This window comes from Rhinoraja longicauda, chromosome 3 (assembly GCF_053455715.1).
Source record: "Rhinoraja longicauda isolate Sanriku21f chromosome 3, sRhiLon1.1, whole genome shotgun sequence".
NCBI classification, from domain to species: domain Eukaryota; kingdom Metazoa; phylum Chordata; class Chondrichthyes; order Rajiformes; family Arhynchobatidae; genus Rhinoraja; species Rhinoraja longicauda.
In genome coordinates, this window is record NC_135955.1 from 56,581,754 (window position 1) to 56,596,505 (window position 14,752).

The window sequence follows — 14,752 nt, forward strand, 5'->3', positions numbered from 1 at the left end:
AATAGTGATGGGGAATTATATTAAACTAATCTTTAAACATTTTATCTCCGGAGTTGCTCCAAAAGTTAAACTGCAAAGCAAAGTATGGTTTTGCTTTGCAGGTTGAAGCACTGGGTTATGCTTCAGTCTTCACTGACTTATGTAGCAAGGGATTTTGTGTTAATAAGGCATAGGAGCAAAATTATGCTACTCCGCTATTCAATCATGGCTGATCTATCATCCCGTCTCAACCCCGTTCTCCTGCCTTCTCCCCGAAACCCTTGACATCCTTACTAATCAAGAATCTGTCTATTTCCACCTTAAAAATATCCAATGACGACCTCCACAACTATTTATAACAATGACTTCCACAGATTCATCACCCTCCGACTAAAGAAATTCCCACTCATCTCCTTTCTAAAGGTACGTCCTTTTATTCTGAGGCCATGACCTCCGGTCCTAGACTCCCACTAGTGGAAACATCCGATGCATCCACTTGATCCAGGCCTTTCACTATTCAGTAAATTTTGATGAGGACCCCCTCATCCTTCTAAACTCCAGCGAGTACAGGCCCAGTGCTGTTAATTGCTCAAGTAACCTTAACCCAATCACCCTTAGAATTGCTCTGCTGCTTTAAAAAAAATACAAACTCTCCTGTTAGACTTTTTGAACTGCAATAGTAAACCTATAGTTCTAATATTTTATAGAACAAGTTGATTATATTCACTTTTCTTTCTCTTTTGGTATCTACAGGGAGGCAAGAAAGGGAAGAAAGTATCTGAATCTGATCACTGAAGATTGTACAATTTACATACTGTGGAGCCCAAGGCAAAAAAATCCCTCCAGAAATCTTTCCTCAGTGTGCCAGTGGAGACACTTGTTATTGCACAGTTGGATTTTGCAATCAATTTGTTCTGCAGTTCTTTAAAACCTTTGTGAAGGCTTTTTCCCCCCAATTCCTCCCAAGAAGAGTTGTGTGGGAAATTTAAATTTGCACTTTTGATGGAGTGGTCTAGATACTGTTGACTGAGACATATTGATGAATTACATTTCAAAGCTTTTCCTTTAAGCTTCAGAAGCTTAAAAGTAGAGTCCTTTTTATTTTTCAGAAGTTAATTTTGATTTGTAATCAGTGACATTGCTTTAGAATGATACTTTGCTTGTTAGATGAAGAATGGCACCGTCTTGTTTCATCTGCAAGCGTCTGTTGTGTCTGAGTTGGCACAGTAGATTGAAACTAAAAATATACAGATGTGTGAAGTAGCACATTTTCATTCTGAACCTCATGAAGGCTGGTGTTGACCAGAAAGAAGCAGGTTATAGAGTTTGAATTGTGTAGAGGCGGAGATAGAAGAAGAAATTGCCATAAAATTGATCCTGGGGCTTTCATGTAAAAGAAATAGAAAAATTGGACTCATCAAGTGAAGGAAAGCAATATTTTCATTATCTAATAAGTTTCTGATTCTCGATTGGTCCCTGGTACATTTGCCTTTGGAAAGATATTGTATATCAACTAGTCTAGATTTGTGACCTGTACTAGAAAGAAATTTGTAAATAGCCCAGAATTGTTTTTGAAGTAGTTTCCAATTTGATCGGAATTTAATCTAAAAAATGCCAATTTTTTCTTAATTTCCAATGATTTACAATAAAGTTTGATTCAACCAGACTTGGCATGTTTTTAAATGTATGTACACAAACCTTTCTGTTCCAATTATGTGTTTATAAAGGTATTTCAGTTACTTGTGCCCCTGAACACTAAATTCTGACTTCATTTCAAAGTTAGGTTTGTGTCTTAGATTGTTCATTGTGACGGAACCATTCTGAAAATCGTGGAAAATAAAACTGGACATTTTGTATTGGAATTCACTTTTCTAAATCTAGTTAAAGTAGAAAAACTTACCTAACCCATATTCCTTCATCTTCTGTGGCATTTTAGCTACTGAAATAACACCTCTTCCATTATGCAGAGTGGCAGCCTTGTTGACTTCATTGTACATGTATTAAATTGTATAGCAACTTATTCTGTGTCTTATAGTTTGATGTAACAAAGTTACATAAAGGTCATATGTCTCAAAGTTACATATGTCTCAAGCAGTTCCAATTTTCAATTGAGTCAGGAAGAATATAGAGTCGTACAGCATGGAAACAGGCCCTTTGGCTCAATGTCCCCAATGTCTCAACCAGACACATTTGCTCATATCCCTCTAAACCTTTCCTATCCATGTATCTGTCCAACTGTCTTTTAAATGCTGTTATAGTGGCAACCTCAATAGCTCTACTGGCAAACTTTTTCATATAGCCATACCTCTTAGTGAAAATGTTGCCCTATTAAATCTTTCCCCTTACATCTTAAACCTATGTCCTCTGGTTCTTGATTCCTCATTTCTGGGTAAACGAACTCCGTGCAATTACCCTATCTAATGCCTTCATGATTTTATACACCTCTATAAGATTGTGTCTCGGCCTCCTGCATCCCAAGGAATAGCCTGTCCAACCTCTCCCTATAGCTCAGGCCCTCAAGTCCTGGCAACATTGTTGTTAATGTTCTCTCCACTCTTTCCAGCTTAACAACATCCTTCCTACAGCTGGGTGACCAAAACTGAACACAATACTCCAAATGCGGCCTCACCAACATGTTGTGCATCTGTAACATAATGTCCCAACTTCTTTACTGAATACCCTGACTGACGGAGACCAACGTATCAAAAGCTGCCTTTACCACCCTATCTGCTCGTGAAACCACTTTCAAGGAACTGTGCACCTGTACTCCTAGAGATCACTCTGCTCTACACTCCCCAGGGCATTGCTATTCATTGTGAACGTCCTGCTCTGGTTTGACTCCCCAAATGCAACATCTCACTCATCTGCATTAACCTCCATTTTCCATTTCTCAGCCCACTTTCCCAGCTGATCAAGATCCTGATGTAATCAGGATCCTGACAATGTTCACTGTCTACGGTACCACCACCTACTTTAGTGTCATCTGCAAACTCACTAATGCCTTGTACATTCTCATCCAAATCATTGATATAATCCACAAACAATGGGCGCAGCACCGATTCCCCACCAGTCACAGGCCTCCAATCCGAAGAACAATCTTCCACCACTACCTTCTGCTTTCTTCCATGAAGCCAATTCTCTATCCAGTCAGCTCACTCTCAGTGAATCCCATGTGATCTAACCTTCCAGAGCAGCCTACCATACTGAACCTTATTAAAGGCCCTGCTGAAGTCTCTTTAGACAACTATGCACTTGTTAACCTTAGCTAAAAAAAAACTCAAATCAAATTAGTAAGACGCTCTTCCACATGCAAAACCATGGTGATTATTCCTAATCAGCCCCTGTCCATCTAAATGCATATTTATCTTATCCCTCAGAAATTTGCCTACCTCAAGTCTATCGTTCCCAAGTTTTTCTTTGCAGCCCTTTTCAAATTGAGACACAACATTAGCCACCCTCAAATCATCCAGCAATGTACTCATCAAATATATTTTTGGATTTGTATTTTAATTTGATGGGCTGTCATATTTCATTTGATGGTCTGTGATGAGTTTATGGTGGTACACTAATTAGCCTCGGTGCTCTTGAGTATACACAGCTTTTTTTAATAAAGTACACTTGGGATTTGAAATTCCCACTCCAGAACACTGTGCAATTGCCATTTTTAATCATGTGATACTGATACTCTTGATCGGATCATTTTAAAGTGCTTTACCTGTGCATTTATTCCACAGTCAAGTATAAATTAGTGCAAAATTAGCATTGGATAAGATTTGTATGTCAGAAATATTTGCTGTTAATAGGTGATTTAAAAAGTGGTCAAATTATACTGGTATATTAAATCATTGAATTGTTAATTTTAGCAAAGGGGGAAATGAAGAGGAGAGTATCTTTTTAGAGTGTTATATCGTTAAATATTCTTTCATATTCATTGCTGGTGTTAGATGTTAACAAGATGTATGACCATTTGTTCGACCAGATGGAAGGATAGGGACCATCATTGGGGGCTGAGGTATGGTAAATTTAAAACCACTCCTAGAAATGTAGAGGTATTCGCTGTATTTTTGTTCAACTGATGCCTCGCTTAAGTTTTTTTTTTTTAAAGCCCAAATTAACAAAACTATATGTACAGAAAGATACCTTTGAATACCTAAGTGCTTCATACTCAAGGTTGTAATGTAGAAAATGAGCCACTTGATTTGTTCATGGTAAGATTTTTGCGACAGCAGTATGAAAACACCAAGTAATTTATTTTCAATGTTTCTCAAGGGTTAATTATTGAATGTGCCTGTTCTTCAAAATATTTTCATGGCTGTTCTATGTCAGACGAAGAACAAGGTCTTTGTTTACTCTCAGTCCTGATGTTCCAACACAAAATGTTGACCATACCTTTTCCTCTGCAGATGCTGCTCAACCCACTGAATTCTTCCAGCGGTTTATTTTATGCTCGGGATTGCAGCATCTGCTGTATCTTGTGACCTCTAAGAGCAGTCACTACATCTGGAGGTTATTGCAAGCATTTTTGCCTTTGTTCATAACCTTTTGTGTAATAACAGGGCCACTGGGAATTGTTTTGTTTAAAAAGTGCAAGAATAATGCTTAAATCACTGCAGAGAAATTGATGTGCATTGGTTAAGTGACACTTGCTTAGAAAATTGTTGGGCTTTCTTTCCAATTCACACTGCTGTATTTACTCCTCCCTCCAAAGAAAACCTCAACCCTAATTCCTTTAAACCTGCATTTTCCCTTCCAAACATTGCCTGGCTCCCCAAACCAAGCTTGACAAGATCTCACAATATATGTATGGTTTGGGATTGAGTGCCTAATAGGATGCTTCAGATTTTGTTATATATGCCACTGCTACACGGGTGGTTTTAAACTAAATAGGGAGGGGGGGGGGGGGGGGGGGTATCAAATGGGATAGTCAATGATGGAGTTAAAGAGAAAAAGAGTAAAGGGATAGTTAATGACCCCAGAATTAACGGGAAAGAAAGCTCACAAAGGGATAGGAGAGTATGGCCAAGTGTAATAGGGATCGATGTGAAGGGTGAGATGAGTAAGGAATTAAAAGTATATGAATGCGCAAAGTATAAGAAGTAAAGTAGGTGAGCTTGTGGCACAGTTAGAGGTTGGTACTTTGGATCTGTCTTCACTAAGGAAGACACAAACAATCTCTCAAATGTACTGGAGGACAGGATCTAGGGGGGTAGAGGAACTGAAAGAAATTTTCATTAGGCGAGAAATAGTATTGGGTAGACTAATGGGACTGAAGGATGATAAATCCCCTGGGCCTGATGGTCTGCATCCCAGGGTCCTCAGGGAGGTGGCTCTAGAAATAGTGGACGCATTGGTGATCATTTTCCAATGTTCAATAGATTCAGGATCAGTTCCTGTGGATTGGAGGATAGCTAATGTTATCCCACTTTTCAAGAAAGGAGAGAGAGAGAGAGAGAAAACGGGGAATTACAGACCAGTTAGCCTGACTTCGGTGGTGGGAAAGATGCTGGAGTAATTTATTAAAGAGGTAATAACGGTGCATTTGGATAGCAGTAAAAGGGTAAGTCCAAGTCAGCATAGATTTATGAAAGGAAAATCATGCTTGACTAATCTGGAATTTTTTGAGGACGTGACAAGTAAAATGGATGAAGGGGAGCCAGTGGATGTAGTGTATCTAGACTTTCAGAAAGCCTTTGATAAGGTCCCGCACGGGAGATTGGTGACTAAAATTAGAGCACATGGAATTGGGGGTAGGGTGTTGACATGGATAGAAAATTGGTTGGCAGACAGGAAGCAAAGAGTAGGAATAAACTGGTCCTTTTCAGAATGGCAGGCAGTGGCGAGTGGAGTGCCGCAAGGCTCGGTGTTGGGGCCGCAACTTTTTACCATATATATTAATGATTTGGAAGAGGGAATTAGAAGCAACACTAGCAAGTTTGCGGATGACACAAAGCTGGGTGGCAGTGTAAACTGTGAAGAGGATGTTAGGAGGTTGCAGGGTGACCTGGACAGGTTGAGTGAGTGGGCAGATGCGTGGCAGATGCAGTATAATATAGATAAATGTGAGGTTATCCACTTTGGTGGCAAAAACAAGGAGGCAGATTATTATCTCAATGGAGTTAGGTTAGGTAAGGGGGAGGTGCAGCGAGACCTGGGTGTCCTTCTACACCAGTCACTGAAAGTTGGCGTGCAGGTACAGCAGGCAGTGAAGAAAGCTAATGGAATGTTGGCCTTCATAACAAGAGGATTTCAGTATAGGAGTAAAGAGGTTCTGCAGTTGTATAGGGCGCTGGTAAGACCATATCTGGAGTATTGTGTACAGTTCTGGTCTAATTTGAGGAAGGACATCCTTGTAATTGAGGCAGCGCAGCGTAGGTTCATGAGATTGATCCCTGGGATGGTGGGACTGACATACGAGGAAAGATTGAAAATTCTAGGCTTGTATTCACTGGAGCTTAGAAGGATGAGAGGGGATCTTATAGAAACATATAAAATTCAGAGCAAGGAGTGATGTTGGAGGAGTATAACACTGTGGAACCAAATCAGAACATGAGAGCAGAATATTAGAAACAGTTCTCCATTTAAAATTCCACTAATTTACTTGACAATTCTGAAAATGTTTGGAACAACTTTCTACTGATGTTTTATTCAAACTTGGGGGTACTACAGACTTCATATTATAAGGTCTAATATTGCTCAAATAGTTAATGAAATGGTTTTGATAATGGTAATGAAATGAAATTGCCTTAGTTAATGAAATGGTTTTCCACTGTGACAAATTTAAGAGCAGAACTTATGCCCATTTTTAAAATCTGTTCCTTGGTAGATTGAAAACCATAGACTACTATGTTTTGTCAGTTAATATTTGACATTTTCAGTTTTCAGGAATGACACTGAGATTGGACTGATTCTTTGCAGTAGAATAGAGCCAAGGGCACCCGTGACACAAAGTCTTGTTTGAGGAGTTTTTCTATGGTGCACCTTCCAGTAGGTGTTGATTGTCTCCTCAAAGAGCTCTCAGCTGTTTTTTTGCTCACGATCGGATTTAGGTGTTCGGGCCAGAGATGGTCTATAACTGCATTGAAGAATTTGTGCATGTTGTGGTTTTCCGCTTGTCTTTCTGCTCATGGTGTTGAGTCTTTTGTTGAACCTCTACCTTCGGGTGTTTGTGCAGCTGTTTTTTTACCCCCCTCTGAGTCTTAATGCAGTATCCGAGCCAAGAATCTCTTGTTTGCAGTTAATAAGCTTGATTATGCTCATCAAACCAGTTTTCTGGTAGAGAAGCCAAGAATCTAAAATTAGGCACTAATTATTATGGAGTCCATGTCACTGGATACTCTGGCTCCTGTTGGGATTTTTCAAATTATATGCGAGATGGAATGAGAACTATGTCAGGTTTTTGAGACCTTTGTATTAGCATTTCTGTAACGAGCCATTTTGGGACTGGATTGATGGAAATAATACAGCAATTTTGTGGACAAATCAGTGATCTTTAACATTTGTCCAGGCAGAGTGATGCGAGCTTTGTGGTCTTTCACTTGGTTACAGATCTTAATTAAAAGTTTTACTTGTCTAGGACATAACAAGGTATTGGTTATGACAAAGTTGTGTACTAGCAATCAAAAGAAACAGAAGCAAGACTAGGCTGTATGACCCTGATATGCCTGCTCCACCACTCAGTGAGATCATGGCTGATCTTTTGATTTGGTACCACTTTCCTGCAGTAATTCTATATCCCCTGATTCCTTTAATATTTTAAACTATTTCTATCTTGACTACACTATATGGCTTGGCTTTCATTCGCCTCGATGAAGAATTTCAAAGATTCACTGCACACTGGTGAAATTATTTCTTCTCGTGAATGGCTGAACTGATATTTTGATTCTTTGATCCTAAGTTCGAGACAACCAAAGGAAATAAGATCGAGGACTCCTCTAGAGTTAACTTTTCTTACTGCTCCTCTGTCAATTCACCTTTTCAGAGATTTACATCCTTTCTGACCTTAGCATCAATGCCACTTAGGTGGGTATTCTGTTTTCTCTTTTTTCCAAAGGTAAAAGTGGAAATACTCCTTGGCCGCTGGAAGTATCCCTGACGAACATCTAAAACCGGGAGAAGAATTACTGACCAAGTCATACCTCGTATCTCTCATCTGGCAAGGGAAACTCATACCAGATGCTCTGGAGTTACCATAATTATGACCATCTTCAAGGCAGGAGACAAATCTGATTGCACTGGTTCCATCCAAGCTGTCCTCTTTCTTCAGTAAACATGGCTTCCCACCTGCAGTTGTGGATGGATCCCTCAGCTGTGTCTCGGCAATCTGCCCTTGTTCCCCCTTCCCCCCCCCTCCCCACCCCAGATGGAACAAGGATAGAGTTCCCCAGTCCTTGCCTTTCACTCCACAGCCAACATATTCTCTGACATTTCTACTATCTTCAATGTGATCCCACCACCATTCACATCTTCCCGTCCCCACCACTTTTTGTAGAGACTGCTCCCTACGCAACTCTGCGGTTCACTTATCCCTTCTGACCCAAACCACTCCCCAAGTACTTTCCCCTGCAATTGCATGAGATGTAATACCTGTCCCTATTCTTCCTCCCTCGCAGGACAGCTGCAATCCTTCCAGGTGAGACAGTTCATGTGCCACTCTTACAACTTAATCTGCGTTGAGTTCATCCGATGTGGCCTCCTTTACATTGGCGAGAACAAACGTAGACTAAGCAACTGTTTCACTAAACATTTGCACTCAGGCTTGTGGGATCTCCCAGTTGCTAACCATTTTAACTCTGAGTTCCCATACTAACCTTTCTGTCCCAGGCCCCCTCCATCGGCAAGTAAGAAAAACAATGTTACGGTGCAACAAGGGAGATTTCAAAAAGCAGGTAGACTGGGAAAATCAGGTTGTACTGGAACCCAAGAGAGGGAATTCGTAGAGTGCCTCCGAGATGGTTTCTTCGAACAGCTTGTGGAGCCTACCAGGAAAAAGGCAATTCTGGATTTAGTGTTGTGTAATGAACCGGATTTGATAAGGGACCTCGTGGTAAAGGAACCACTAGGAGGTAGCAACCACAAGATGATAAGATTCAACCTGCAATTTGAAAAGGAGAAAATGAAATCTGATGTGTCGGTATTATAGTTGAGCAAAGGGGACTTTCGAGGCATGAGGGGGGAGCTGGCCAAAGGTTGACTGGAAAGAGACCCTAGCAGGAATGACTGTGGAACAGCAATGGTAGGAATTTCTGAGAATAATTCAGAAGATCTTTTCATCCCAAAGAGGAAGAAAGATTCTAGGGGGAGAATGAGGTGACCGCGGATGACAAGGGAAGTCAAGGGCAGCATAAAACTAAAAAGGAAGACATATAACATTGCAAAGATTAGTGGGAAGCCAGAGGATTGGGAAGCTTTTAAAGAACAACGGGAGGTAACCAAAAAGGCAATACAGGGAGAAGAGATGAAATATGAAGGTATCACAAAATGCTGGAGCAACGCAGCGGGTCAAGCAGCATCTCAGGAGAGAAGGAATAGGTGACGTTTCGGGTCGAGACCCTTCTTCAGACTGATGTCAGGGGAGGGGGCGGGACAAAGATAGGATGTAGTTGGAGACAGGAAGACAGTGGGAGAACTGGGAAGGGGGAGGGGAACGAGACGGACAGAGGAACATCTGAAGTTAGAGAAATCAATGTTACTACATAGATGAAATACGAACGTAAGATAGCCAATAATATAAGAGGATAGCAAGTGTTTCTTCAGATATATAAAGAGTAAGAAAGAGGCACGAGTGGGCGTTGGTCTGCTGGAAAATGATGCTGGAGAAGTGATAATGGGGAATAAAATGGCAGAGGAATTGAATAACTTTTTTGCATGTCTTCACAGTGGAAGCAGCAACGTGCCTGAAATTCAAGAGAGTCGGGGTGAAAGTTAGTGGAGTGGCTATTACTAAGGAGAAGGTGCTTGGGAAACTGAAAGGTCTGAAGGTGGATAAGTCACCTGGACCGGATGAACTGCACCCCAAGGTTCTGAAAGAGGTGGCTTCAGAGATTGTGGAGGCATGAGTAGTGATCTTTCAAGAATCACTCGTGCCAGGAGTGGTTCCAGATGATTGGCAAATTGCAAATATTACCCCGCTGTACAAGAAGGGAGCGAAGCAGAACAGCGGAAGCTATTGGCCGGTTAGCCAGACTTCAGTGGTTCGTAAGATTTTATTGCCCATTATAAAGGATGAGGTTACGGAGTATTTAGAATTAGTCTTCATGATAAAATAGGGCAAAGTCAGCATGGTTTTGCGAAGAGGAGACCTTGACTGACGAATCTTAGAATTCTTTGAAGAAATAAATAGCAGAATAGACTAAGAATCATAGAAACATAAAATAGGTGCAGGAGGAGGCCATTCAGGCCTTCGAGCTAGCACTGCCATTCATTGTGATCATGGCTGATCAATGGATGTTGTTTACGTAGACTTTCAGAAAGCCTTTGATAAGGTGCTGCTCATGAGGCTGCTAAATGAAGACGAGAGCCCGTGGTATCAAAGGGAAGATACTACCATAGATAGCAGGTTGGCTGGAAGGCAGAAGGGAAAGAGTGGCAATAAAGGGAGTTTTTTCTGGTTGGCTGCCAGTGACTAGTGGAATTCCGCAGGGGTCGGTACTGGGGCCACTGCTCTTCAGGTTGTATATTAATGGTTTGGTTGAGGGGATTGAAAGCTTTGTGACCAGGTTTGCGGATGATATGAAGATAGGTGGAGGGGCGGATAGTGTAGAGATAGCAGGAACTCTGCGAAGGACTTGGACAGGTCGGGAGAGTTTGCAGAGAAGTGGCAGATGGAATATAGTGTAGCAAAGTGTGGAGTCATGCATTTTGGTGGTAGGAATAAAGGCGAAGACAATTTTCTAAAAAGGGAGAGAATCCAGAAATCGGAGTTGCAAAAGGACTTGGGAGTGCTGGTGCAGGATTCCCAAAAGGTTAATCTGCAAGTCGAATCAGTAGTAAAGAAAGCAAACGCAATGTTAGCATTTATTTCAAGAGGGCTAGTATACAAAAACAGGGATGGAAAACTGAGGCTCTTTAAGTTGCTGGTCTGGCCGCATTTGGAGTATTGTGAGCAATTTTGGGCACCATATCTGAGGAAGGATGTGCTGCCAGTGGAGAGGGTCCAGAGATTTATAAGAATGATGCCAGGAATTAGTGGGTTAACATATAATGAGTGTTTCACGGCACTGGGCCTGTACTCGCTGGTGTTTAGAAGGATGAGGGGGGACCTCATTGAAACTTACTGAATAGTGAAAGACCTGGATAAAGTGGATGTGGAGAGGATGTTTCCACTTGTGGGAGAGTCTAGGACCAGAGGTCTTAGCTTAAGAATTAAAGGACGTTCCTTTAGGAAGATGAGAGGATTTTCTTTAGTCAGAGGGTGGTGAATCTGTAGAATTCATTGCCACAGAAGGCTGTGGAGGCCGTCAATGGATATTTTCAAGGCAGTGATAGGTAATATTCTTGATTAGTGTCAGGGGTTATGGGGAGAAGGCAGAAAAATGGGATTAAGAAGGAAAGATAAAACAGCCATAATTGAATGGCAGCATAGACTTGATGGGCCGAATGGCCTAATTCTGCTCCTATCACTTACGAACTTATGGACTCCATTGCCAGAGTGAGGCCGCACACAAACTGGAGAAACAGCACCTCATATTCTGCTTGGGTGGCATAAAACCCATTTGACTGAACATTGAGGTAACTAACATATAAACAGCAACCCCATACTTACCTGTGGCCTAACTGGATGTGCACCTATTTCTCCCAGACCTCCGCCACCCCTGTCTTCATCCACCCATTATCCTTCCTCTGGCTTTAACAATTCACGCCTCTTCTATTCCTATCTCCTTTTTACACTTTTTTCTTTACATCTCTTGTCTTCGTTCAACCATCTGCCAACCAACCCCCCTCCCCTCACCTCCACTTATCACTTGCTAAACTTTGTCCTGATACCACTTCTCATCCAGCTTTCTCCACCCTACTACAATCAATCTGAAGTAAAGTTCAGACCCGAAATGTGTCACCTATATCCATGCTTTTCAGAGATGCTGCCTGACCAGCACTTCTTTGAAAACCTGCATCTGCAGTTCCTTGTGTCTACTCTCTCTAATCACAGTATGAATCCATCAAGACTTACAATTGAGGCACTTTTCATTATGTGATGTTCAAAAGTAATGTGGGGATTAGAATTATCTATTACATGTGGTCTTTTTCACCTTTCAAACGCAATTGGCTGATCATCTAAAATCAGTACCCCATTCCTGCTTTTTCCCCATATTCTTTGATTCTTTTTGCCCTAAGCAAATCTCTTTTGATTCCTTTGATTCCTTTTGCCCTAAACAAATCCCTAAACTAATCTATCTCTTGAAAACATCCAGTGAATTAGCCTCCACTGCCTCCTGTGGGAGAGAATTCCACAGATTCACAACTCTCTGGGTGAAAAAATGTTTCCTCATCTCAGTCCTAAATGGCCGACCCCTTATTCTTAAACTGTGATCCCTGGTTCTGGACTCCCCCAACATTGGGAACATTTTTTTCTGCATCTAGCCTGTTCAATCCTTTAAGAATTTTATTTGTTTCTATTCTATAAGATCCCCTCTCATCTTTCTAAATTCCAGTGAATACAAGCCCAGTCGACCCATTCTTCCATCACGTCAGTCCCACCATCCTGGGAATTAACCTGGTTAACACACGTTGCACTCCCTCAATAACAATAATGTCCTTCCTCAAATTAGGAGACCAAAATTTCACACAATACACCAGGGCCCTGAACAACTGCAGTAGGACCTTGCTCCTAATCTCAAATCCTCTCGCAATGAAGGCCAACATGCCATTAGCTTTCCTCACTGGCTGATGTACCTTCATGCTTACTTTCAGTGGCTGATGTACAAGCACACCCAGGTCTTGTAGCACCTCCTCTTTTCCTAATCTGACACCATTCGGATAATAATCTGCCTTCCTGTTCTTGTCACCAAAGTGGATAACCTCACATTTATCCACATTATATTGCAGCTGCCATATATCTGCCCATTCACCCAACCTATCCAAGTCACCCTGCAGCCTCATAGCATCCTCCTCGCAACTCACACTGCCACCCAGCATTGTGTCATCCGCAAACTTGGAGATTAATGATGATAATTAAAAATATTTAACGTAGAAAATTCTAAATCAAATTGTAAACTAGATTAATTGTACAATCCAGCATCAATTGCAATTGATAAATTAATATTTCATACAATGCAATGGTTTAAATTTGGACATTTGTCTGAACCAACTCCATGGGAGCCCAAATGGGAAATTTACGTCTCAGGGATGTAATTGCTCCTACATAATTGCTCCTACATGAATGGCAAAAACTGCAAAAGGTATATATATACACACACACACTGATCTATTTTTTCTGGATTATGATATTGTTTACAGTGTACTATGTTTACATATTCTGTTGTGCTGCTGCAAGTGAGAATTTCAGTGTTCTACCTGGCTGGGACATATGACAATAAAACACGCTTGACTTAACTCTTGATATACAATACAATATATCTTTATTGTCATTGTACAGGGGTACAACGAGATTGGGAATATACACGTGTGTGTGTGTGTATATATATATATATATATATATATACACACACACACAACTTTTTTTCTGGATTATTGTTTTATTTACAGAGTACTATGCACATATTCTGTTGTGATAGTTGTACCTGGGACATGTGACAATAGGACATTCCTGACTCTTGGCAGGTCTCTGCCTCGCTGCCTCTCTCTCCCGGCAGCCTCTGCTCCAGCTTCCGGTTCTGGTACTTTCCTCCTTCCATTGCGTCATCGCCGTTTGGATGTAACGTCATAAACCAGCCGAGTCAGCCTTTGAGAAATAAATATCATTTAAAAAGTGTCCCCGGCCGCTATCGCCTCGCCGTCGTCTTCGTTTTAATTTTCCAGTCGGTGTTTGGGAGGAGTGGTCCCGCCCCTTCCCCCTGTCGGCCTGCCCCCGCGGACTTCCCGTGGTGCTGCGCTGCGATGAGGAAGCTGGCCGGTGGCGGCGGCTGAAGGGGGGCTGCTGACGGGTGGCGGCGGCTGAGGTGCGGCGGCGGCGGAGGAGGAGGAGGAGGAGGAGGAGGAGGCTCCTCCGGCTCCGGGATGGAGGAGAGCGCGGCGCGCGCGGACATCCGCGTCACCGTCAAGACTCCCAAAGACAAAGAGGAGTTCGAGCTCGCGCCAGAGTGCACCGTTAAAGAGGCGAGTGACGCGGGCGGGTAGGCGGGCACGCGGGCGGCTCGATGCCCGGCCCTCGGACCGCTCGGAGCCTCCCTCCCCCACTCCCAGCGCGGTCCCCACCTTGCCCGAGGTGGGCCCGTGTCACCCCCCGCCCCTCGTCACCAGCCCCGACCGGCTGACTGACTGACTGCCATGCGGGCCGTCATGTCGATCCCCTCACCCTCTTCTCTCCCGGGAGTGCGTGCCGGGGCCGGGCCAGGCCGGTGGCTTAGAGTCAGTCGGGCCAGTGTGGCCCCCGGTCCCTGCTCTGTCAGCAGCCGCGACCCACGGCTGTGCGGGTTTAATCTTGCGGGTGGTAATTTCCAGGCGTTATGGCCCGCTGAGATGGGGAAAATGAAGAGCGAATCGTGCAGTCACGCTGTGTCATCCCAGACTTTAAACAGCGTCATCGTGACAACCTCCTGCTCTCGCAACAGTTCAAGGGTCGGGGACGATCAGAGTCGTAAACAGTGTTTACGCCTTA

The 14,752-nt window shown here is 42.6% G+C and overlaps 2 protein-coding genes and 1 long non-coding RNA gene across 6 annotated transcripts in view; 2 read left to right on the forward strand and 1 right to left on the reverse strand.

Moving 5' to 3' along the window:
• gkap1 (G kinase anchoring protein 1) overlaps positions 1–1,645 on the forward strand; it is a 26,740-nt gene extending 25,095 nt beyond the window's left edge. For all 3 annotated transcript variants that reach the window (XM_078396194.1, XM_078396193.1, XM_078396192.1), the window contains one exon: positions 733–1,645. In XM_078396194.1, the coding sequence (XP_078252320.1) occupies positions 733–774 (42 nt within the window). In that variant the 3' untranslated portion in view covers positions 775–1,645. The remainder of the gene's footprint in view (positions 1–732) is intronic.
• Positions 1–14,651, reverse strand: part of LOC144592025 (uncharacterized) — a 15,277-nt gene extending 626 nt beyond the window's left edge. Inside the window, exons 1-2 of the long non-coding RNA XR_013547060.1 lie at positions 14,450–14,651; positions 13,716–13,876 (exon numbers count right to left, since the gene is read on the reverse strand). This is a non-coding gene — a long non-coding RNA (uncharacterized LOC144592025). The remainder of the gene's footprint in view (positions 1–13,715; positions 13,877–14,449) is intronic.
• The window catches only part of LOC144592021 (ubiquilin-1-like), a 35,304-nt gene continuing 34,572 nt past the window's right edge, over positions 14,021–14,752 (forward strand). The window contains exon 1 of one of the 2 annotated variants that reach the window (XM_078396191.1): positions 14,021–14,250. In XM_078396191.1, coding sequence (XP_078252317.1) covers positions 14,152–14,250 — 99 coding nt within the window. In that variant the 5' untranslated portion in view covers positions 14,021–14,151. The remainder of the gene's footprint in view (positions 14,251–14,752) is intronic. The other variant, XM_078396190.1, reaches the window with a different exon arrangement.